Source organism: Cetorhinus maximus, chromosome 22, assembly GCF_964194155.1.
Source record: "Cetorhinus maximus chromosome 22, sCetMax3.hap1.1, whole genome shotgun sequence".
NCBI lineage: Eukaryota > Metazoa > Chordata > Chondrichthyes > Lamniformes > Cetorhinidae > Cetorhinus > Cetorhinus maximus.
Genome location: NC_135900.1, coordinates 76,792,136 through 76,816,875, shown reverse-complemented (window position 1 = coordinate 76,816,875; position 24,740 = coordinate 76,792,136). Strand labels below are relative to the sequence as shown.

The window sequence follows — 24,740 nt, the reverse complement described above, 5'->3', positions numbered from 1 at the left end:
AGGTAAGGTCTCTTTGTTAATCCCTGATTGCTATTCCATCATTTCTTTTGGAAAGCATCGATCTGAATTGTTTGATGGAAATAATCTGCTCAACTGTGATGCCCTAGTTGTCAAGTATCTTGCTGATGGTCACTGTCATGGTTCCTAAATGAAATTTGCCACTTGGGTTGGGTATCAATGAACCGTTAGCAGCTAAATTTCAGCCCCAGGAGGAGCAGAGAAAATTGATGGGTGGGTGAGGGGGGTGTGGGGTGGGGAAGGCGTTATAGGCAACTCTATCCCGGTAGTAGAATGGCAATATTTTTTTTTAAAAGAATAATGCAAACTGAAGATGGTGAAGTGCATATCTTCAAACGTTGACATGGTTTATAATTCCCAGAGATCTGCTTAATGAATCACACAACAGACAGTCCGTCGTCAATGATCTCAAAAACAGATTCATGCAAATATATAAATTTTTGGTGATCTGAACTAAGTCTTATCATATAATATGGTAAATTCAACTTCCAGCAAACGTAAATGCTATACATTTAAGGGTTCAACGTATACATGTCAGATTTATGTTTCTACGCAGCAGTGTTTTGTTTTGCCAAGTTGAACATTGTTTAAACTGATCGATCTTATTAGGATTTTTAAATTGTCCCAGTGCTTTGTGTTCCTGGTTTTCGTCTTTAAAATTTTACTATGTACATACACTGATAACTTGAGTCCAAAAGTCATTATTTGCAGTGCTAATGTGTGAATGGTTCATACTATTGTCTGACATTCCCAGTTGCTTTAAAAGGATTAACAGTTCTACTAAAGCAATGAGGCTTTGTTCAGGTAACATTCCTGTCACTGAATTGGAAGGTTATGTGTTTGAGCTCTATTCCTGATGGCGAATGGAGACAAGAATCTCTGAACATCCACCAGGGTACTCATTGTCATCAATTTAAATTTTAAATTTTAACTAATCCTTCAACGGCTAAATGAGCTGAGTCATTAAGTGGCTGAACCGAGGGGCGAGGTCTCAGGTACGGTTCTGTTCCAGGCTATGAGTTAGTACGATTGCTACAATTGACCTTGGTGGCCATGGCTTAGGATGAGGAGAAGAAATGCATGTTCCCATTCTGGCCACTAGAGACCTCTGCTAGAAATGCAGATGTGCGCAGTGAGGGCAGGTTCATGATTATCCCATGATTGAATAGGTGTCGCCACTGATTGCCAGGAGTCCTAATAAGCTCCCATCTCCTGTGGGACGCTATCTGGGATCATACCCAGCACAGAGTTAAGACCTCCTGGAGATGTGGGGAGTGGAAAATATTGGCAAAAGGAGAAAATAATTTTTTTTATATTCATGGGATATGGGCATCGCAGGCCAGCATTTATTACCCATCCCTAATTACCTTTGAGAAGGCGGTAGTGAGCTGCCTTCTTGAACCGCTGTAGTCCATGTGGTGTAGGTACACCCACAGTGCTGTTAGGGAGGGAGTTCCAGGATTTTGACCCAGCAACAGTGAAGGAACGGCGATATATTTCCAAGTCAGGATGGTGAGTGGCTTGGAGGGGAACTTCCAGGTGGTGGTGTTCCCATGTGTCTGCTGCCCTTGTCCTTCTAGATGGTAGCAGTCATGGGTTTGAAAGGTGCTGTCTAAGGAGCCTTGGTGAGTTCCTGCAGTGCATCTTGTAGATGGTACTCACTGCTGCTACTGTGTGTCAGTGGTGGAGGGAGTGAATATTTGTGAAAGTGGTGCCAATCAGCCAGGCTGTTCTGTCCTGGGATGTGTTGAGCTTCTTGAGTGTTTTGGGAGCTGCACTTATCCAGACAAGTGGATAATATTCCTGACTAGTTCCCCATAGATGGTGGACAGGCTTTGGGAGTCAGGAGATGAGTTACCTGCTGCAGGATTCCTAACCTCTGACCTGCTTCTATAGCCACAGTATTTATATAGCTAGTCCAGTTCAGTTTATGGTTATTGTTTACCTCCCTGGGATGTTGATAGTGTGGGATTCAGTGATAGTAATGCCATTGAATGTCAAGGGGCGATAGTTAGTTTCTCTCTTGTTGGGGATTGTCATTGCCTGACACTTGTGTGGCACAAATGTTACTTGCCACTTGTCAGCCCAAGCCTGAATATTGTCCAGGTCTTGCTGCATTTGGACATAGACTGCTTCAGTATCTGAGGAGTCACGAATGGTGCTGAACATTGTGGAATCATCAGCGAACATCCCCACCTGACCTTATGATGGATCGAAGGTCATTAATGAAGCAGCTGAAGATTCAGTAAGGGAATCAAAAGTAATGGAAAAAGGCAGGAAAGTGGAGTTGAGGATTATCAGATCAGCCATGATCTTACTGAATGGCGGAGCAGACTTGATGGACCAAATGGCCTACTTCTGCTCCTACGTTTTATGGTCTCACTGTCAATAATCCACACCAGTCTCTTTTAAGTTATAAGCTGTTCACATTTTGCCCATGCCCATGTCTGCAGTAAGTGTTTGAAGTTTGAGCAGCTTCAGCTCAAAGTTTATGAACTGGAGGCTGAACTACAGACACTGCAACGCATCAGGGTGGGGGAAAGTTACCTGGGTTCTTTGTAAGAGGAGGCAGTCACAACTCTTAAGACAGGGTCTTCTGATTTGGTCAGTGGTCAGGGACAGGAGAGTGTGACTGCAAGTGAGGCAGGTAAAGGGACTCAGAGGGCAGGAGCGCAGGAACCTCAACCTTTACAATTGTCCAACAGGTTTGAGGTTTCATAGCTTGTTTGGATGTGAAGAGTGGGGGCTGTAGCATGGATAATCTAACTGGCTATGGCACCACGGTACAGGAAGCCATTCAATTTTGGGCGGGGGGGGCAAAAAGGAATGTAGTGGTAATAGGGGATAGTTTAGTCATAGGGATTGACACCGTTCTCTGCAGCAAAGAGCATGAGTGCAGACGGCTGTGATGCCTGCCCGGTGAAAGGGTGTGGGACATCCGCTTGGGGCTGGAGAGGAACTTGCAGTGAGAGGGGGAGGACCCAGTCGTTGTGGTCCATGTAGGTACCAACAACATAGGCAGGGCAAAGGAGGAGGTTCTGCATAGTCAATATGAGGACCTAGGCACCAAGTTAAGAAGCAGAACCTCAAAGGTCCTAATCTCTGGATTATTACCTGAGCCACACGCAAATTGGCATATGACAAATCAGATTAGGGAGATGAATGTGTGGCTCAAAGACTGGTGTGGGAGAAATGGGTTCCGGTTTATGGGGCACTGGCACCAGCACTAGGGAGAGTGGGATCTGTGTCATTGGGACAGTCTACACTCTAATCGTGCTGGTGTTCTTGCAAGCTGCAGAAATAGGGAGCTAGAGAGGGTTTTAAGCAAAATAGTGGGGGCAAGGGATTAAATTTGGAAAGATGTGGTAAAGCAAAAAGCATAGACAAGACAAAAGAAAAAGATATTATGGGAAATGAAAAACAGACCATGACAGCAAGGGATAGAGAGTACAAATTTAACAGTAAATCAACAGATGAAACTAGAGGCGATAAAAAGAATAAAGGAATAAAACTAAAAGCTCGGTCTCTGAATGCACATAGCATTCGAAACAAACCAGATGAACAGAGAGCACACAGAAATAAATAATTACGATTTGATAGCCATTATGGAGACATGGCTGCAGGAGGACATGGATTGGGACCTGAATATTGAAGGGTACAGGATATTTAGGAAGGAAAGGAAGCAAAGAAAAAGGTGGAGGAGTGGCTCTGTTAGTTAATGATGGTATTAGCACAATAGAAGTGACCAGGATGTGGAAATGGTTCACGTAGAGATGAGAAATGGTAAAGGCAAGATGTCACTTGTGGGAGTTGCGTACAGGCCCCATATCAGTAACCACATGGCGGGGTTGAGCATAAAGGAAAAAATAATTGGAGCTTGTCGGAAAGGCATGGCGATAATCATGGGAGATTTTAATTTACATATAGACTATAAAAGTCAGATGGGCAAAGATAGCCTAGATGAAGAGTTCATTGAATGCTTTCGGGATAGTTTCTTAGAACAGCATGTTATGGAGCCAACTAGAGAGCGGGCTATACTAGACATGGTATTGTGCAATGAGATGGGAGTAATTAATGATCTCATAGTGAAGGTGCCCCAAGGTAGCAGCGACCATAATATGATTGAATTTTACATTCAGTTTGAGGGAGAGAGGAGTGGGTCTAAGACTAAGTTTTAAACTTAAATAAGGGCAATTACGAGGGTATGAAAGCCGAGCTGGCTAAAGTGAATTGGCAAATTAGGTGAAGGGATAGGTCAATAGAGTTGCAGTGACTAATATTTAAGGGGATATTTTAGAATGCACAGAATAGACATATTCCAACAAGTGAGAAAAGGTACAAGGGACGGACACACCATCCATAGTTAACTAGAAAGGCCAAAGATAGTATCAAACTTAAAGAAAAAGCATATAATTGTGCAGACACAGGTGCAGGTCGGAAGATTGGATACAATATAAAGAACAGCAAAGAATGACTAAAAGGCTAATAAGGAGGGAAATATTAGAGTATGTGAGAAAGCTAGCCAGAAATATAAAAACAGGAAAGAGTTTTTAAGAAATATTTAAAAGAAAAGAGTTAACAAAGTGAGCGTTGGCCCTATAAAAAGTGAGTCTGGAGAATTGATAATGGAAAACAAAGAGATGGCAGATGAATTGGACAGGTATTTTGCATCAGTTTTCATTGTAGAGGATACAAGTAACATCCCAGAAGCAGCTATAAACCAGGAAATGGAAGTGGAGAAGGAAGTCAGGAAAATTACTGTCACAAGAGAAGCGGTAGTGAGTGAATTGTTGGAGCTGTGGGCCGACAAGAGCCCAGGTCCTGATGGACTTCGTGCTAGGGTCTTAAAAGAAGTGGCTAGTGAGGTAGTTGATGCATTGGTTTTAATTTTCCAAAACTTCCTAGATTCAGGAAAGGTCCCATTAGATTGGAAGATAGCAAATGTAACTCAAAAAGGGAGGGAGACAGAAAGCGGGAAACTACAGACCAGTTAGCTTAACATCTCTCATTGGGAAAACGTTCAAAGCTATTATTAAAAAAGTTACAGCATGGCACATGGATAATCTCAAGGTCATCAGGCAGAGTCAACATGGTTTTGTGAAAGGGAAATAATGTTTAACCAACTTATTGGAGTTCTTTGAGGAAGTAACATGTGCTGTGGATAAAGGGGAACTGTTGGATGTACTGTACCTAGATTTCCAGAAGGCATTTGATAAAGTGCCACATCAAAGGTTATTGGGAAAATAAAAGCTCATGGTATAGGGGGTAACACATTGGCATGGATAGAAGATTAGCTGGCTAACAGGAAGCAGAAAGTAGGCATAAATGGATCTTTTTCAGGTTGGCAAGATGTAACGAGTGGTGTGCCACAGGGATCAGAGCTGGAACTGCAACTGTTTACAATTTATATAAATGACTTGGATGAAGAGATTGAAGGGCTGGTTGCCAAATTTGCTGATGACACAAAGATAGGGAGGAAAGTAAGTTGTGAAGAGGACATAAGGAGGCTACAAAAGGATATAGATAGGTTAAGTGAGTGGGCAAAGATGTGGCAATTGGAGTATAATGTAGGAAAATGTGTACTTGTCCATTTTGGCATGAAGAATAAAAGAGAAGTATATTATCTAAACGGTGAGAGATTGCAGAGCTCTGAGGTGCAGAGGGATCTGGTTGTTGTAGTGCATGAATCACAAAAGGCTAGTATGCAAGTAATTTGGAAAGCTAATAGAATGTTATCATTTATTGCAAGGGTAATTGAATTCAAAAGTAGGGAGGTTATACTTCAGTTGTACAGGGCACTCGAGAGACCACATCTGGAGTACTGTGTACAGTATTGGTCACCTTATTTAAGAAAGGATATAAATTCGTTGGAAGCAGTTCAGAGAAGGTTTACCAGACTAATACCTGGAATGGGTGGGTTGTCTTATGAGGAAAGGTTGGACAGACTAGGCTTGAATCCACTGGAGTTTAAAAGAGTAAGAGGCGACTTAATTGAAACATAAGATCCTGAGGGGTCTTTACAGAGTGGAATTAGAGAGGATGTTTCCTCTTGTGGAAAAATCTAGAGCCAGGGGTCACTGTTTAAAAATAAGGGGTCGCCCATTTAATACAGAGATGAGGCAAATTTTTTTGATTGAGGGTTGTGAGTCTTTGGAATTCTCTTCCTGAAAAGGTAGTGAAAGCAGGGTCTGAATATTTTTAAAGCAGATAGAATCTTGGTAAGCAAAGGGTGATGGGTTATGGAGGGTACGTGGGATGCAGATTTCAGGTTACTATCAGATATGCCATGATCATATTAAATGGAGGAGCAGGCTCGAAGGGCTGAATGGCCTATTCCTGCTCCTTGTTCGTATGTTCTACTGTTTTGCATGCATGTGGTCCTACACTGTAGCTTCACCAGGTTGGTATCTCCGTTATGTTCTTCAGGACTCGGTCACCAGTGGTGTTACTGAGCCACCTTTAATCATGGACATTGATGTCCCCTACCCAGAGTACCCTTGCTACCCTCAGTGTTTCGTCCAGGTGCTATTCAATATGGATTCATCAGCTGAAGATGGGTGGTAGGTGGTGTCAAGAAGATATAATAATGTCTATAATGTTATTGGAAATTATTTTAAAATAGAGCTTTGTTGTGTGTGTGTGTGTGTGTGTGTGTGTGTGTGTGTGTCTTAATTAGGTTAAAGCCAGCTGGTCTAGAGGCTTTGATGTATAGAAGAGAAGTAGGTTTGAAATGTTAATTAGGTAAACATGGGGGCAATTTTCATTTTTTCTTTAAACAAATTAGTGTAGCTTGGGCGCAAAGAGAGGGAGTGAAACATTACACCTAACCAGGTGAAGCTCAGAAACAGTGCGTTTGTTTATTTTTCCCAAGGATTACTAATAAAGTGGGTATTATGAAAGGGTCTTATTATCAGAAGAGGTAAAGTTCAAAAGACATAGTGATACATGGAAATTTGTATTCATAGAGGAAAGCGTGTATAAAGGAAGAGAAGGCTGTTGGTAAGAGAAGAGGGATTCTAAGATCTAAAGTCTCCAGCATGTAGGCCTTAAGCCGCAGTCTACAAGGACCCAGAGCTGAAAGAAACTCATTTTGAATGCAACTATCTAGAATGTGCTTTCCCAGGGGTCTGTTTAAACATGCGTGTTTTACCATTGCCTTACTGGAGATGTAACTAGCAGTCAGATTAATTAGGGGATTTTTGTAGTTATTATTGTAGTAATTTTGTAGACATATGTATGTGCTTATAATCTGTCTTGTATTAATAAATGTTTAATTTAGTTTTATAAAAAACCTCTCGTGACTTGGTGGTCTTATTACTACTGAATTCAAAGCCTGCAACTCAAAACATACAAATGCAAAATTGGTTATGACAGTTGTTTCAAGTTTCCCTCTGGGATTTGAACAGCTCAGCATTTACCATCAGCTGTGTCATAATAATCAGCAAGAAGTTTTCTTGCCCTTGTTTGACCTGATGCCTTCTTGGGGCCCTAGAGTCAATGTTGAGGACTCCCAAAGCCATTCCCTCCTGACTGCATACTGCTTTATTGCCACCTCTGATGGATTTGTCCTCCTGTTGGGATAGGACATACTCGATAGAGATGGCTGGAAGGTGCAATTTGGTGATATTAACTATTTTAGGCTTTTGCTTGACTAGTCCATGGGAAAGCTCTCCTATTTTTATCACAAGTTCTGAGATATTGGTGAGGAGGGCTCTGCAGGGCTGACTGGGCTGCGTATCCAGTGCCTAGGTCACCATAAGCAGCTTTTTCTTTAGTTAAGCACATTTAAATTTCACTAGCTGCCATGGTGGGATTTGAACACATGTCTTCAGGTCATCAATCCAGGTCTCTGGATTACTAGTCCAGTGACATAACGACAATACTCCTGTACTGGCCCTCTAATGACATCACACCATCTATGGGGACAGCACACCATCTGTACAACAATCATCAATACTTAATTCATGGCTTGCTAATCAATTGATAGGTTTTGTCTTTCAGGATTTCTGTCACCCTCTTACCTGAGGACTCCCACTTCATTCTTAAAGGCTTGTAGCTGTTGAGGAGTTGGAGCTGTAACATTAAGCATCTTCACTGCAACATCACCTGTGAACAAATAGCATTGATAGCATATGGCACAACAACAGAACAGGTTAACCTTAAAGGGAGTGAATGGCTACCACAGCTACCAAAATACCAGCAGCGTTAGCCTCAAAAGAAGATCCAGCTCACTCAATGGATGACAGCTGGTCCAATCAGTAACTCAGCTATCAAAAATGAATAAGTTCTAACCTCCAATGAGTGCTTAACTCAGGCAGGATGGAGGCCCCCTCGGATGGGGCAAAGGGGATGGAGAAGAGAATCACTCTTGACAGCTGCCCAATTACCCCTGCTGGAAAGTGAGCGTGCATAGACATTGTGCCAGGACAGGATTAGACTCAACTAAAAGCTAACATGCAGGTACAGCAAGCTATTAAGAAGGCAAATGGTGCGTTGGCCTTTATTATAAGAGGATTTGAGTTTAGGAGTAAATATGTCTTACTGCAATTATATAGAGCTTTGGTGAGGCTGCTCCTGGAGTATCGTGAACAGTTTTGGTCTCTTTACCTAAGGAAAGATATACTTTCCATAGAGGAAGTGCATCAAAGGTCAATTCCTGGGATGGAGGGATTGTCCAATGAGGAAAGGTTAAATAGACTGGGCCTTTAGTCTCTGCAGTTTAGAAGAGTGAGAGGTCATCTCATTCAAACATACAAAATTCTTCCAGGGCTTGACCAGATAGATGCAGGAAAGATGTTTCCCTTGGCTGGGGGTATGGGGGGGATGGTGGCAGGCTCTAGAACCAGCGGACAGAGTCTCAGAATAAAGGGCAGGCCATTTAGGACTGAAATGAGGAGGAATTTCTTCACTCACAGGGTGGTGAATCTTTGGAATTCTCTGCCCCAGAGGGTTGCAGAAACTCAGTCGTTGAGTATGTTCAAGACTGAGATTGACAGATTTCTACATATTAAAAAACATCAAGGGATACGGGGATAGTGCAAGAAAATGGTGTTGAAGCCGATCAGCCATGATCGCATTGAATGGCGGAGCGGGCTCAAAGTGCTGAATGGCCTACTCCTGCTCCCATTTATGTTCTTATGTAACCTCTTTGCAGTCAACAGCCTGCTGACATTAGCTGTCAAGGTGAATAATGACACAGACAAGAAGTGAATGCAGCAGCCATAGAGACCTATTATAAGATGGAGTCAAGGCCTTCAAAGGAGGACAGGGAGAAAACTAGGAAGGAAAAGGTCCCAGGCAATTCCAATTCCAAGGATTTGGCAATGTTCCCAAAGGTGACCCTTGCAGATTGATTCCACAGTCAGCACCTTCAGAAGAAAAGGGATGACCAAGGATCAAATCGTGTTCTGTATATTTTTGCCAGCCAGATCTTAGAATGCTATTGAATCTATCCAATATTTTTCCTCAAGCATCCTATTGTAAGAGCATGAGCCTATTCTGCCACGCATTAAGATTTGTATTCAGCTCCTTTTGCCCACATTTAATTTGACATCACTTGATACCATTATCAAAAATCTATCGATCTCAGTCTTGAATGTTTCAATTGACCGACGAGTATTATCCATTTTTGGCAGTGTACATGAGGCACTGAGTGGTCATTATTGGTCTCAAATTAACGCACCTTCAATGATATCAAAGGTCTTCAAAATATAGTTGGAGTCTTGATTGGGAGTAATAGAGAGAAAACTTCCATGGGCCAAATGGTCTTTCCTCAATCTCGTACCTTGGTGATTGCACCAACAGACCTGGTCAAACAAGCCTCACCCATCACTGTCACAACCACCAGGCAAGTTAGTGCCTAATAACATATATTCTGCATTTATTGCATAGGATGCTAGGCTTTTCTTTTTGTCTTTATTGGTGGGGCAGGGGGGAAAGAGAGAGAGAGATGTCAGGGGTGTAGACAGGGGCACTCACTTTCTGTGGCCTATTTCTTTTTTACCTGTAAAAAGTGAGATCCCGTGACCATGGCAATGACAACACTGAACAATTAAAGCTGCAAGATGTTACATTAACTGATCATGGAGGGGGTCTGGATTGCAGCCACACTCTATTCTCAGGAAGTGCGCAGAAGCTACGGCTTGATCAAAGCCCAAGCTGCAGCTTCTCAGCCCTCCGGACCTTCAAAGACACTTCAACACCACCCAGTGCATTCCAAAAATCTAACATTGAATCCAGGAAACAATTCACCAGCTGAATACCTATGCACCACTTTTTCTCCCAGTAAAACAAAGGTTAGCCACTGCAAGGGTTTCAAACAGATGGCACACTCACAACAATGGCCCAAATACAGTCGCAGTCACGGGGGGGAAATATGGTGAGAATTCACTGGGCACAGTACTTGTTTCATTCTGCACTGAATTCTTTACTTTTGAAGCTAGTTCACTAACTCCGAAATCCAAAAGTCTGGTGGCTTGTTGATCAGTTTGAGCCAAGTTACTTTCTGAAAGAAAACCGGAAGGCTTCTTTTAATACATCCGTCTCCTCATGTTTATACACTGATATGATGCCATTGCCCAATGTACTTCCAAATGAGGACAGGGTAGACAGAAATTACAGAACATTCCTGTTGTCTTTAAGAGGGGAGCCTCATTTTAACAAGGAGTCTTTATCCAAATTGTTCCATCATTGGCAGTGAACTTAAGAACACCCATCTGTAAAACATAGCAATTATATACTATAAATGACTCTCAGATGAGTTGCAAGTGCCCGAAATGGCTCTACTGTGCAGTGACATTCACTCAAAAGTTTTGGCACTTTGGGATCACCGAGATGTTCAGATATACATCAAATAGCAGCGATCCTTTCCAAGGCAATTCCAACCTCCTCATTACGTACCGTGCCATTTTCCCTTATACACTGTTCCAAACGAGCCTGATCCTATTCTTTGGCCCAGTGTAATCTGTCCTTCTGAAATCTCCCAGTCGTCGCTGGAGTCCCTCCGCCCAAGAGTTTTCTACGAAGCAGAAACAACCATAAACAGAAGGTAATAAAAACCAGGTTAAACTTTTGTAGTGCAATTATTAAATACCATTCAATATGAAAGTCCCATTTACTCTGACTCTGCTCTCGTAACAAGTGCCATTCACACCCATCTTTCCGTGAGGGCCAACATTCCATCCATTATCTTGCTCAAAGAAGTTTCAATATACAGTGCGACAAGTGTTTATCACTGTGAGTTCTCAAGTTGCAAATTCTGAGTTCCAATCGCTCTACTGAAAGACCTGACCCTTGATGTCTTAGGCATCTTTCTTGAACTTTGGCAGGAAGGTGTCTGTTACTATGACTTTCCATCAATGGAAGAAGATGATCAAGAGAATGAGCAAGTTACCAAGATGGTCAGGTGGATGTGGACTCATGAACAACCAAATGGAAACATGGTAGTGTTGGTATTCTGAAGGAATGAAATTGAATGGGCCAAAGGGCCTTCTGCATCATCTGAACCTATCACAAAGTGAGCTACACAGCATGAGATGTAGCAGGTTTTGAAAGTGGGCCAGGATTGCAGAATCACAACTAACATCAGCAGAAAACCCATTTAACCACCAAACGCATCTCTTCCCTCCAATATTATCTACCCTTCCCTCTCCCCCACAACTGCCTTGAAGGCTATTTCACCACAAGCCATCCCCAACCCAAACTTTGGCCCTGCTCCTACTGAAAAATCCACAACCATGCACACTGCCAGCAGGAGGGCAGCCAAAAGTGGGAACTCTTGCCGATCCCTCCCTTTCTAGCTAGCAGCCACTTTTGCCTCCCTTCAGGCCTGAGATTCCCCCACTTCTCTGTGCAATGTCCCAGTAAAGTACCTCAGCCCCTCATCGCCATTATACAAGACAGAGCAAGAACAATCTTCTTCTTACCATCTTATTGCGGTCTTCAGATGATGAGGATGATGACTTCCTCTCTCTCGGCTGAGTACCAGGTGACTTCTGCAACGTTTTGACGCTAGTCAGAGAACCGGGCAGCGAAGCAGGCGGGGTGGCAGAGAGTCCCGACGTGGACCCTGTTTACATTTTGTTTTAAATAAAATTGTGACAAGAGTGGGTAGAGAGGAATCAAGAGGTAAGAAAGAAAGCAGAATCATTACTACAGCAAAGAGTCATCCAAAAAAAAGGCGAGCAGCTAAACTATGAAGTTGGACAGCCCATGCAGGGTACGACACTGGTGAATGATCTCGCAGCCAAAGTGGCTCCCCAAATAAGGAGTGACCATGCACAAACCGATGCTATATCTTTGATTAAGAGTTAGGGATGGAAAGAGAAATAGAGAAGCGTGAAGTTTGGCCTTCAACAGAAAATTTCCTGTTCATGTTGCAGTGAGTCAGCTAAGCAGCAAAGTTAAAAAGCAGCTCGCCCTCTCTCATTACTAACCCTGTGCAGCGGATAAACTGTTATTGTGAGGTCAGGGTTGCTGTGTAATTCAAACTGTTCACGTTTTTGTGCCTACTTCAGACTGGAGCAAAAAATAAGTAGCTAGAGATAAATATATTGGATGCCTTGATGGGAGTCCAGTAGGACAAAAACCAAGTGCTTCATGACTATTAGTTTTAGGGGGAGTTTATAGTCGATAATTGCAAATATTGCTTTTACTTAATCGAGAGTTCACGCTCAGACTGCATTGAAGGGTGTCTACATACAACAAACAGACACATTTAGGGCCGGTACAATAGTCAATGAAATGTGGTCTGCATTAGTGAGCTTCTGAGCAAGGGTGCAACTTGCTTTACTCCTCCAACCCCCCCTACTCCCACCCAGCTGAGAAAGGCCAAACAGGTCAGGAGCTATCAGCTTCAAACTCCAATTTCCCTGGACTTTGGTCAGGGATAATAATTGGCTTCAGCATTACAAGGAGTAAAAATACACACCCCTGGCGATCTCTTCTGCCCCCACACACCCAAACGCCCTCAGCCCCAGCCACTTCTCAATCCAACACCTCCTGCTGAAAAGAAAGGTATAGGTCTGGGGTTTGGGATTGACCCGAAAGTCAAATAGCTTGCTACACCTCCTGAATAGACTCCCAGATAAAGATATGCTATTTGGCTGAGGGAGCACAGAGGGTAGCTAGCAACCATGAAACTATACCCAGCTAGTGCCAGCTCCCATGGTACTGCACTCCAGAAAGAGAGTCAGCAGCACTGGTACTGCACTCCAGAAAGAGAGTCAGCAGCACTGGTACTGCACTCCAGAAAGAGAGTCAGCAGCACTGGTACTGCACTCCAGAAAGAGAGTCAGCAGCACTGGTACTGCACTCCAGAAAGAGAGTCAGCAGCACTGGTACTGCACTCCAGAAAGAGAGTCAGCAGCACTGGTACTGCACTCCAGAAAGAGAGTCAGCAGCACTGGTACTGCACTCCAGAAAGAGAGTCAGCAGCACTGGTACTGCACTCCAGAAAGAGAGTCAGCAGCACTGGTACTGCACTCCAGAAAGAGAGTCAGCAGCACTGGTACTGCACTCCAGAAAGAGAGTCAGCAGCACTGGTACTGCACTCCAGAAAGAGAGTCAGCAGCACTGGTACTGCACTCCAGAAAGAGAGTCAGCAGCACTGGTACTGCACTCCAGAAAGAGAGTCAGCAGCACTGGTACTGCACTCCAGAAAGAGAGTCAGCAGCACTGGTACTGCACTCCAGAAAGAGAGTCAGCAGCACTGGTACTGCACTCCAGAAAGAGAGTCAGCAGCACTGGTACTGCACTCCAGAAAGAGAGTCAGCAGCACTGGTACTGCACTCCAGAAAGAGAGTCAGCAGCACTGGTACTGCACTCCAGAAAGAGAGTCAGCAGCACTGGTACTGCACTCCAGAAAGAGAGTCAGCAGCACTGGTACTGCACTCCAGAAAGAGAGTCAGCAGCACTGGTACTGCACTCCAGAAAGAGAGTCAGCAGCACTGGTACTGCACTCCAGAAAGAGAGTCAGCAGCACTGGTACTGCACTCCAGAAAGAGAGTCAGCAGCACTGGTACTGCACTCCAGAAAGAGAGTCAGCAGCACTGGTACTGCACTCCAGAAAGAGAGTCAGCAGCACTGGTACTGCACTCCAGAAAGAGAGTCAGCAGCACTGGTACTGCACTCCAGAAAGAGAGTCAGCAGCACTGGTACTGCACTCCAGAAAGAGAGTCAGCAGCACTGGTACTGCACTCCAGAAAGAGAGTCAGCAGCACTGGTACTGCACTCCAGAAAGAGAGTCAGCAGCACTGGTACTGCACTCCAGAAAGAGAGTCAGCAGCACTGGTACTGCACTCCAGAAAGAGAGTCAGCAGCACTGGTACTGCACTCCAGAAAGAGAGTCAGCAGCACTGGTACTGCACTCCAGAAAGAGAGTCAGCAGCACTGGTACTGCACTCCAGAAAGAGAGTCAGCAGTTTCACAGGCTAGCTGCTTACTGGTCTATTCATTAACCTTTCACACAAGCAGTAAAAAATTTTCATTAGTTATGTTGCCTAAAGTAAGCTTATTAGCTTAAAGAGTTAAATACATTTCAAGCACAATCTCAGCACCTTTTGGTTTTGCACATCAGTCTCAAAGAATCCTTAGTGATAACATGCTCTAAAAAGTGAGTACATTATTGGGAAAGAATGAAGGTAAAAAAGAACATTTAGAAAAAATAATTCTTCCCCCCGCACCCCCAAAAAGCATAGAATACAAATGTAAGAAAAAGCACACTATGTAAACTGTGTGCCTTTCATTCTGGCTCAGACTGCATACCAAAACCACTTAAATGAATGTCAAATCTGTATTTAGTTTATGAAAGATAAATTGCCTTCAAAACAATTTTTAAATAATAAAGCGAAGAATTTTTTTGCCAAAGCAATTGCTATAGGGCCGATAATTTGTGTTAATGAGCAGTTTGATAACCCAGAGAAAAGGCACATCATCTCTACCACTAAACTTAAAGAGTGACTCTAAATTATAAAACAGTGCAGGAATGTGTTCGACAAGGAAAACAGGTGCTGATCAGAAGCAGTATTTTGTTTCTAGGCCTCGAGAAAGGTCAATGTGATTCTTGTTTTCCCCAGACTTGTACAGCAGTGATTTTCCCTTCCTTCCCTCTCTGCTGTTCCCTCTTCAGATTCCCATCCCATCGCCTCTCCTGCTTTCCCCTGATCCCAGGATACTGCTGCTTGCTATCTTCTTGTTGAAGGCCACAATCCCAAATAGTCACAGTGACTGAACTTCAAAGTATGTGACTAGCTTGTGAAGAGCTTTGGGGCATGTGGGGGACATCAAATGCACGTTTAGTGACATGAGTGCTCATTCTCAGTAATGCTCCAACCCTGATGATGTTAGTGATGGAGACCCAGGAGAGGGAGCAGGACAGGTGGGGCCACAGATCATGAGCCCAACTGCCTAGCTGAGCTGAAAATCATTTGCTAAAATAGACACCAAAGGAAGTATGCATGGCCTGTGCAGCAATGCTATCTACAGAACACAGCAACAGCACTCTCGACTGATGTGAGCACCCAAATTCAAACCATTCTTAGTGCAAACTGGGGGTAAAATTACAATTCCTGATAAAGTTGGCACTGGCATCAAACAGACAAACTGCACACTGGCTTTATTTTACTAATAAGGTCCAGGTGAGATCTCACCCTCAATGCAGCGCATTGAGAATGAAAGGAATCAACATACCCTGTTTGGCCAATAATGACCTCAAAACAAAGAAAATTCCAACATCTAGGTAACATCAAAAGTTGGCTGCATCTAAGGGGCAAAGGATACTTCAGCAGCCTACACCCAAGCAGCAGGGTGGGGAGCCCTCTAATAACTACGTCCACTTAAATGCACCTTAAGTGTTGTGATACTCCCACCAAAGGCACTTCACAAAGGGACAGATCAGCCACAAGCAGGAATGGGGAATGAGGTTTTGAGGAGCAATTATACATGTTGTTGGACAGATAGGTTGAGAAGGTGCACAAAGGTAACAAGTGGTTAGGGAGAAAGCTGCAGGTTGTGGGGGTCATGCTGACTGAAGATTGTGCCCTCAATGTGGGGCAGATGGCTCCGTGAGAAGAGGACACAGAGTACTGGGTGATTTGGAGTTAATATAGGGTGGAGGGCGGGGTCTGGCTGGGAAAGTCAAGTCCGGAGGTGACAATGTTGGCAAACTAGAATGGGATGCTCCCACTATGATCCAGGAAAAGAAATTAGGTGGAAGAAAGCAAAATGAATTTTTAAAACTGACTGATGTGCCACCTCCAATGCAACCTGTGAGCAGCACAGTTTGGAGACTGTTCAGGCTTTACCAAGAAACCAACAGCCATGCTGCAGAATAGCTCTAAATGACAAGCCCATGTTTGGAATGGCAGATAGGTTGAATATTCGGTCACCAATGTAACCTGTGCCAAATGGCTGAGAACCAGGAACCTACTGGGCTGATTGGGGCTTTGGAAACTGGGACGATTCCATTTTACCTTCCTTCAGGCAGGTGCCACAGAAGTACTTCCTGAAAAAAACACTTTCAAAATCAACTCTGATCAACCAAGAGATTCCTTTTTAGGGGGCGAGTCAGAAAAAGATCAACCTACTTCAGTGCTGGCATAAATTGGACATAGGGCTTCTCTGGCTACACCAGCTGCAACAGGATCGTCATCCTTCCTACAGGTCAGTGGAAGGAGCACAGTGCTGTCGCTAGCTATTTGTCCATGTATAAACAAACACATACAATGAGTTGGTACAATGGTAATATCTTTACACACCTTAGAAGTATGCTATGACAGCATATATAACATACAGGCTGGTGCCATATGCCAACATCACAGTTGAGTTCACCAGCTTTGATGCAGTCTGCAGAGTCCATTTGAAATGCCAACTTTCCATACCTCCTGGCCAACTCAAAAACCTAACTAACACAAACACAATATTTCATCCTACATTTTTGGTTAGTTTCTTTCCACCCCAAAAAACATGCTGGTATTGACATAATCTTGGGCATGTTTTGGGAGAGGTTCTGGCATTGGTCACAGAAACATTACCTCTGTTTCTCTCTCTGCAGATACTGCTCTGACCTGCTGAGCATTTCCAGCATTTTCTGTTCTTAGTTCAGATTTCCTGCATCTACAGTGTTTTGCGTTTGTATTAAGTTTCTGTACACTTGCTTGTTTTACGCATTGGCTAACACGTTCAATTGTTACTTGGATGCATTAACTAACCTGTTTCCCTCGGGTCACAAATGCTAAACAAGAGAGGGCCTTAAGGCATTTGGTCAGAGAAGATTAATCTCAACTGGTCACATTTAAATTTACATAATAGGATATAAATAAATGTAAAGCACCCCTTTCCTTTTCTTACATGACCACTTTACTGCATTCAGTAATGTATGTGTTAATTCAACCATTTCAAATGTGTAATATAGACTGTTTCTCTGTCATGTAATTTTACTAGTAATTTTGCATGTTCAATATTGTGATTTTTGCTGCAGCAACGACAATTGTTTACTAGCTTCTAATTCTGTGCCTCTGTCTCTGCGGCTAAGTTGAAGGAAGAGTGGGAAAAGCCCACTTTTATGTAGGTTTACCACAGCAGACCATGTGAATTATAAATACATGTGTATGCACTAAAGGTATGTTAATTATATGGTCGAGATACACATTTAAAGGTATTGTTTAATTAAGTACTGAGAACACTTGTAAAGAGAGACTGCTGGGAACACAGGGATACTAGGTAGGTAGGAAGCAGACATATGAGAGACTGCATTCTGTAAATAAACCTATTATCAAGTATTAGTATCTAGTCTCATACTTCACTAACTGGCTTAGAACTGAGTTAACAATAAGTACTAAAGGAACATACAAGATGCAGTGACTGTCCGCCATTATCATACCTCCTGCTCACCCCCATTTCTGTACATCTTCCCTCCCCCTTTGATCCAACATAAAGGCAAACTGTTGTAAAACAGTGCGTTGCAGCAAATCCTAAATCGTCTTAAAGCAATCTGATTTTCAGCATTTTCAGAGAAGAACACAGTTGAAATGTCCTTATGTCATTAATCTTAGGATATATATCCTTTTAAATTCTGCTGTACAGCCACTGTCCTTGGCCACATCTATTTGCTTCCCCCACCAACCCCCCTCCCCTTGTCCACCCTTCTAATTCAGGGCACTGGGCTTGATTTCTTTGCATGTTTACATTAAAATTTAATAGCTAGGCAGCCGGAGAAGCACTCGTGTGTCAAGACCTGGGTAGGATTGCTCACAAACTTACTGTCCATGAATCTGTTGTTTCTAGCTAACCATGTTTACGACTCTTTCCAGGCCTCTGTTCAATACTGCTTCTGATCGAGCTACCTGCTCCACAGTTCCTGTACAGAATGGGTCCGTGGAGTGGACATGAATCTCAGGTGGAGAAGCAGCGGTGAGAGAACTGGTGCGGTGCAATGTAAATGTTTGTGAGGGAGCGTGCACAGGTGGGTAAGCGAGGAGAGGTGCCCAAGTACCTCTGAATACGGGACCAGGCTCAAAATCAAAGACAATGTCATTGGGGTAAGATTGCAACAAAGGGCTGGGAGTCCGGGAGCGGTACTTCCTGAGGCACTTGACCGGCTGCGTCAAGGGGGCTGCGGGAAGAGAAAAGAAAAGGAGTAAAGGAGCAGGAATAAAAATCCCTGCAATAGGGTTCTTTCTTATTGGATAGAGAAAAAAATATTCAAAAAGGGCAAAAGAAACTTTGTGTACTATAGTAGGGTTTCTGCCGGAGGATCTTCCCCTGTTTCGTACAGTGCATGTCCATCAACAACTCTTTTTAATCAGAATAGAGACCAACGTTCTTATATCTGCACACTGGTTCCCAATGTAGCCGTGTCAGCCAAGATAACTTGCCTTGGGAGCATACAAGTGGACAGGCATCACAGCTTTTTCAGAAAGAGTGCCACAACTAGACTCTACCTAATGTGTTGAAGCTGCATCGGTCATACATTATTTTAGTGCACAATGTGCCCTGCCAGAAAGGAATCACATACTTAAATGGAGATCAATGCACCATTTCAAATTCTTTCCTATGTTGCTTTAAAAAATAAAAGAGGTGAAACTCCTTGTTTGCTATTTGCGATTCCACTAATTCCATAGGGGTTCAGCAGCAGAACAAAGCAAGAACAAGCCAGATTGGAGCTGACTATATTTTATCACAGCTCTGACAATCGCCTTAAACTAACTCAAATTCTCCCTTGTGCTCCCCCTCACCTATCCAGAATGGAGGTAGCACACATCCTGAGAGTGTAACCTAATATTGTAATTACTGGTGCCTAATGAATACTCTTCCAGTGTCTCAGCTGGTGAAGGCAGCGTAACTGAACCAATACAGACCACAAGGAACGCAGTCTATTGTCAGCCTGTGCTAAACTCACTACAGAGTGGGAGAAGAACAGCTCACTGGCTCCCCACTCTACAGGATAACCATCTGGTTCTAGTTTAGTGGGCAGGAGGAGTGAGAGGTTATTAATGAAAATGAAGAAGTGACAGTGAAAATATATAGCTGTCCATCAAAGTTCATTTCTCAAATCCTTTCCTTCATCAGCAGATACTCAGCCTCTCAAAGAAGTTCCTAAAATTTCAGCGAAGTCTAACCATGGGCAAGTGTAAGACTCTCCTACTCTATTCCCTTGAAATGTGAAGGCCAGACAATGACATGGTTACAGAGAGTTTCCGTCCAAACTGGTACTGGGAGAGAATTTTGATCCAAGTAACCCCGGGGGTGAAGGAAATGGTGGTGGCAGGTGTGGAATTAAGAGTGTCACAACATTAAAAATAATAGGCTGTGCTGCCAATTTTTTTTTCATGAACCAGATGGGTGTTTACAACAATCAATGATAGCTTCATGGGCATCATTACTGAGACTAGCTTTATATTCCTGATTTATTATCTGACCTTTATTACAGATTTATAATTGAATTTAAATTCCACCAGCTGCTGTGGTCCCCAGAGCATTAGCCTGGGCCTCTGGATTAGTAGTCAGTGACATTACCACTGTGCCACCTTCTCCAGCCCAATATTCTGAACAAGTTAGTGATACCATTGGCTCCTCACTTGCACATGCACTATAGCACTGGCTGCAGGTTCACGTGTACAATTCACAAACTGCTGGGACCTGAAGTGTGCCACTTTAACGAGTAAAACTGTCAGGTTTGACCCCCAAGCTCCAGGTCACAAAACACAGCACGACAGCCTTTTCTACCCGCATCAAGTCAAGACAGAATACACTGGCAGCCCTAGAGGTTTATCGAGTGAGTTGCTGAGCCACACTGACCCAGTGATCGCTCTCCTGTCTTTGCTGGGCTAACTCATTGCAACACAGCTGGGACACTGCAAGTGGCCTTAATTTCCCTGTGTTAGGGAGGGTAATTTTTTTCATTAAAAAGTCAGTTAAGATTCCCTGTCCTCATCATTAGCCAAGGATTGCTGCTGGAACGCGAGTTTGCAAAAAAACCAATGAGGCAGGCTCGAGCTCAACTGTGGTCAAATGGTCTACCAACCCATAAATTAGACTCATATATGAAAAATACCTGGGGTGAATTAAGAGGTTACGTCACTTTCTAGAAAAGAGCCAACACCTTCTGCTGAAGGATGGAGAGGGAAACATAGGCAACAAATATAAAATCATAAGAGGCAGATAGATACCAGAGGTGTGAACATGTTGAATTTTATTGTAGGAAGGTGAAAGGGTATTATAACAACTCAGCTTTTTGAAGGCCTTGCTGCTTTAGTATCTACATTGGTGCCTCTTCCCATGGCCTGAAAGGGTTTTCATTGCATGACTATTTCAGTGCCCCTCCAATAAATTGATTGACATCACTCTAGCACTTCATTGAAAATTTGCTCTCCATTAATAAAGGACCACAATAGGCTGTATTCAATGGGAGAACCAAGTTCAACTATAAGCAGCGTCTCCTTTGCCGGCTGGGTGAAATACATCTAGGCAGGTATCATTGGCATTCCCTGCTGGGCAACAACCCACAGCACAAATGCCATATGGTACCATTCAACACTAAGTTGGCAACACTACTCGGGGGCACACAGGAGAGCTGGTATAGGAAATGGAAAGAGCCACATTGGCACAGTAGAGGAAGGTCTACTGACAAACGCTGCATTATCCCAGCACTAACTCTTCACTTCAGGGAGCACAAAGTTCATGTGAAAAATAATTTGAGGGGAATAAAAATAATGAGCATACTAAGCCATGAAAACCTTGATGTTTTCTTAAAATCTCCACTAAGAAACCCACAAAATCTAAGGGCGTCAAAGTGTCACACGATGTGTTCTTACCTCCATCACTGCGCTGTAGACCCTGATCTCGGATCAGACCCTAGGGGACAAGGAACAAAGGTTAGCTGCATGCATTTATATTTTTGAGGACTCCAGGATGAAGTCAGGTTACTGAGTGGATGAGTTTCTGTCACAAGAGCAAGGTTTACATGAGGACCTAAGAAAGGATGTCTGAAGGTTGGAAAGGACCAAGAATTCTCCCCCTGCCCACCCACTCACACATCCCCCACCGCCCTCCACACCCACCCTGCACCCACCTCATCCCACCCCCGAACGAGAGATGAGTATTAATATCTGGCAGCACAATTGACAATTGGGTTAGGGAGAGGAGAGAACTAACCATGGTTCCCACTACTGAATGTTACACATTCATCTTCGCTGGAAAGGGCATGGCTCAGGGCTTTGGGAAAATCAACACCTCAGATGTGATGCCCCATGCTGAAATGGCCTCTCCACCCTCACTCTCTAGGCTTATATGATACTGTCTAGGCACCACAGGCCAACAAGAAGTCAACACCTTTAGGAATGGCGACTAACGGAAAAAAAAAACAAACATGGGGGGGGAGAATTAAAGTTAGCCTGGCAGATTTTCAAAAAGGCATCCCGACAATAGTAAGAGCGCCGAAAGATTAGTGCAAGGAAGATCACAAGGAACCACTGCAGAAGCTGAACTATCACTTCCTCATTGGAGCTTACCTGTTGCAAAGAACGAGCTTGCATACAGTGCCTCTCATGACTTCAGGACATCCCAAAGTGCTTAACAGCCAATGAAAACTACTTCTGAAAAGTACTCACTGGCAGCCACTTGAACACTGATAGGCCCCATCAACAGCACTGAGATAAATTACCATATAATCACATTGGAGATATTGGTTTGAATGATAAATATTGGCCAGGACACCAGGGAAAACTCTCCTGTTCTCCTTCAATTAGTGGCCATGGGATCTTTTGCTCAAGAGGGCAGACAGAGCCTCAGTTTAACATCTCAGCCAAAAGACAGAGCTTCCAACAGTGCAGCACCCGCTCGGTACAGCACTGGAGTGTTAGTTTAGGCTCAAGTTTCTGGAGTTTGAACTTAACCTCTAACTCAGAAGCGAGAGTGCTATCACTGAGTCGTGGCCAACGCCATAAAGTGATTGTTCCATGATCACTGTCCCTCTCTCTACTTTTAAACAGCCACAGTAAGCACTGGGGTGGTGTGAGGATACTTACATCAATATTGACCTGCTCGATGGTATTGAGGTGTACATTTGGTGCAGAGGACGATCGGTCTCGCTGCCCAAACTGATTGCGTTGGTCTTCCTCCCCAGGTCTGAAAGGCTGTGGGATTGGTATTGACTTTGTTGGGGAGGCGGTTGGGTGAGATAGGGACCTGCAAATACAAAATGCCATTATGTTTGTGCTCTCAACAGCGGTGCGTTCTCTCACTTCTTCTCACACCGTCCTGACTCAGGCTGAGGTACAATTCCACGGGCATCGGTTGCTCACAGGTTGATCAAGCTGCCGTTCTGAGAGTGAATACCACTAGGTTATTCGAATGAGGGAGGGGGCCACTACAAAGAGGACTGATTTCTGGCTGGCTCCCCCTTCACAAGGCTGGTGTTAATGAGATAGATTTCAGCGTCTAACAAGCTGAGAGCAGAAACTGATCCTCCTTGGTCTATGTAGTACAGCAATGCAGCACATGATTTAATACTCAGACTGGCATTTCCACTCTCTCTGGGGCAGCACTTAATCAGCAAATCACACTCCCTGTACTAAATGTTGGCATCATTGGCATTTCCCTGTGGAAGGTCACATGTCTGCTTATTATGTCTGCCCATTACGCTTGTCACAAAATCACAGAATGGTTATAGCACTGAAGGAGGGCTTTCAGGTCCATGTTTGCTCTCTACAAGAGTAACCTGGCTAGTTCCACTCCCATGTCCTTATCCCCAAACACTGGGAATTTTTTTTTCAATTCAGCCACTCATCGAATTCTATTTTGAAATCCAAAGGTTGAATCTGACTCCAACATACCCTCAGACAGCGCATTCCAGGTCCTAACCGCTCACTTGTGCAACAAGGTTTTTCATGTCACCATTGCTTCCTTTACCAATCACTTTAATTTTGTGTCCTGTGGTTCTTGACCAATGGGAGCAGTTTCTATCTGCTCTGTCTAGGCTCCAAATGATTTAGACCATCTCCATCAAATTTCCTCTCAACCTTCTCTTTTCTAAAGGGGAACAACTCTGCTTCCACAATCTATCCATGTAACAAGTCTCTCATCCCTGGAACCATTCTTGTAAATCTTTTCTGCACCATCTCTAAAGTCTTCAGTTCCCTCCTAAAGGTTAATGCCCAGAATTGACAAATTGAGGTCAAGTAAGTGTTCGACAAAGGTCCAACATAACCTCTTTACTTTTGAACTCTATGCCTTAATTTATAAAGCCCAGGGTCCCATTTGCCTTTTCAACCACTTTCAAACACCTTCGATGATTTATGTACACATGCCCCTCAGCTCCTGCACCCACTTTAGAATTGTACTCTATTTTATATTACCTCTCCCCATCCTTCCTACCAAAAAATATCACTTCACATTTCTCTGGATTAACTTTCATCTGCCACACGTCCGCCCATTCTACCAGCCTGTCGATGTCCTCATGAAGTGACTCCTCACAGTTCAAAATATTTCCAAGTTTTGTGTCATCTGCAAAATTTGAAACTGTGCCCTGTATACTCAAGCCTAAATCCTAAATACAGACCAAGAAAAGCAGTGGGCCAAGTATCGATCCCTGGTGAATTGCATATCTTGCCCCAGACCAAGAAACAACCATTCATCATTATTCTCGGTTTCCTGTCAATCAAGCTGCCATTGCCCCTTTTATCCCATGGGCTTCAACTTGGAAAAACAGGAGATGACCCAATGATTGGATCACTAGACCAAACGTAGGTGACACTAACAAGTGGGTTGTGGTGAATTAAATCATGTGTGAGTCGGACACAATTATGACTATATGAGAAATCCTACTCAAACTAGTGTGCATTCCTTGGATTGCACCAAGCTAAACACCCAACCCACTCTTGCCTCCATTTCAGAATTTCTCTGCACTTTCTCCGCTTCAGTCGCCTGCTCCTTCCATCCCGCTTCTGCCTTCTGTTCTTTGTCTTTAGTCATTTTTCCTCATGCCGCCTTCAGCCTTCTTTCCTCATCTGCTATCTCTCTCCTGCTTGCTTTGCTGATCAATTTCCATGCCTCCCTGCCACTCAGTCCATTGCTTGCTCTCTCTGCACTTCACTACTCATTCTCATCTGCCCTCCACTCACATGCCCACCCACACCTTGCTCTCCCTCCACATTTATCCACCCTCACTCTCCCTCCCACACTGACACCACCCTTATGCCCCACTCTCAATGCCCAAAACTCACTGT

At 43.7% G+C, this 24,740-nt stretch overlaps 1 protein-coding gene across 1 annotated transcript in view; it reads right to left on the bottom strand.

The window, feature by feature from the left end:
* Positions 1-24,740, bottom strand: part of braf (B-Raf proto-oncogene, serine/threonine kinase) — a 105,959-nt gene that overhangs the window by 21,295 nt on the left and 59,924 nt on the right. The window contains exons 8-14 of the mRNA XM_078568542.1: positions 24,421-24,460; positions 22,542-22,733; positions 21,330-21,369; positions 18,509-18,628; positions 11,943-12,085; positions 10,918-11,035; positions 8,040-8,124 (exon numbers count right to left, since the gene is read on the bottom strand). Of these exons, the coding sequence (XP_078424668.1) occupies positions 8,040-8,124; positions 10,918-11,035; positions 11,943-12,085; positions 18,509-18,628; positions 21,330-21,369; positions 22,542-22,733; positions 24,421-24,460 (738 nt within the window). The remainder of the gene's footprint in view (positions 1-8,039; positions 8,125-10,917; positions 11,036-11,942; positions 12,086-18,508; positions 18,629-21,329; positions 21,370-22,541; positions 22,734-24,420; positions 24,461-24,740) is intronic.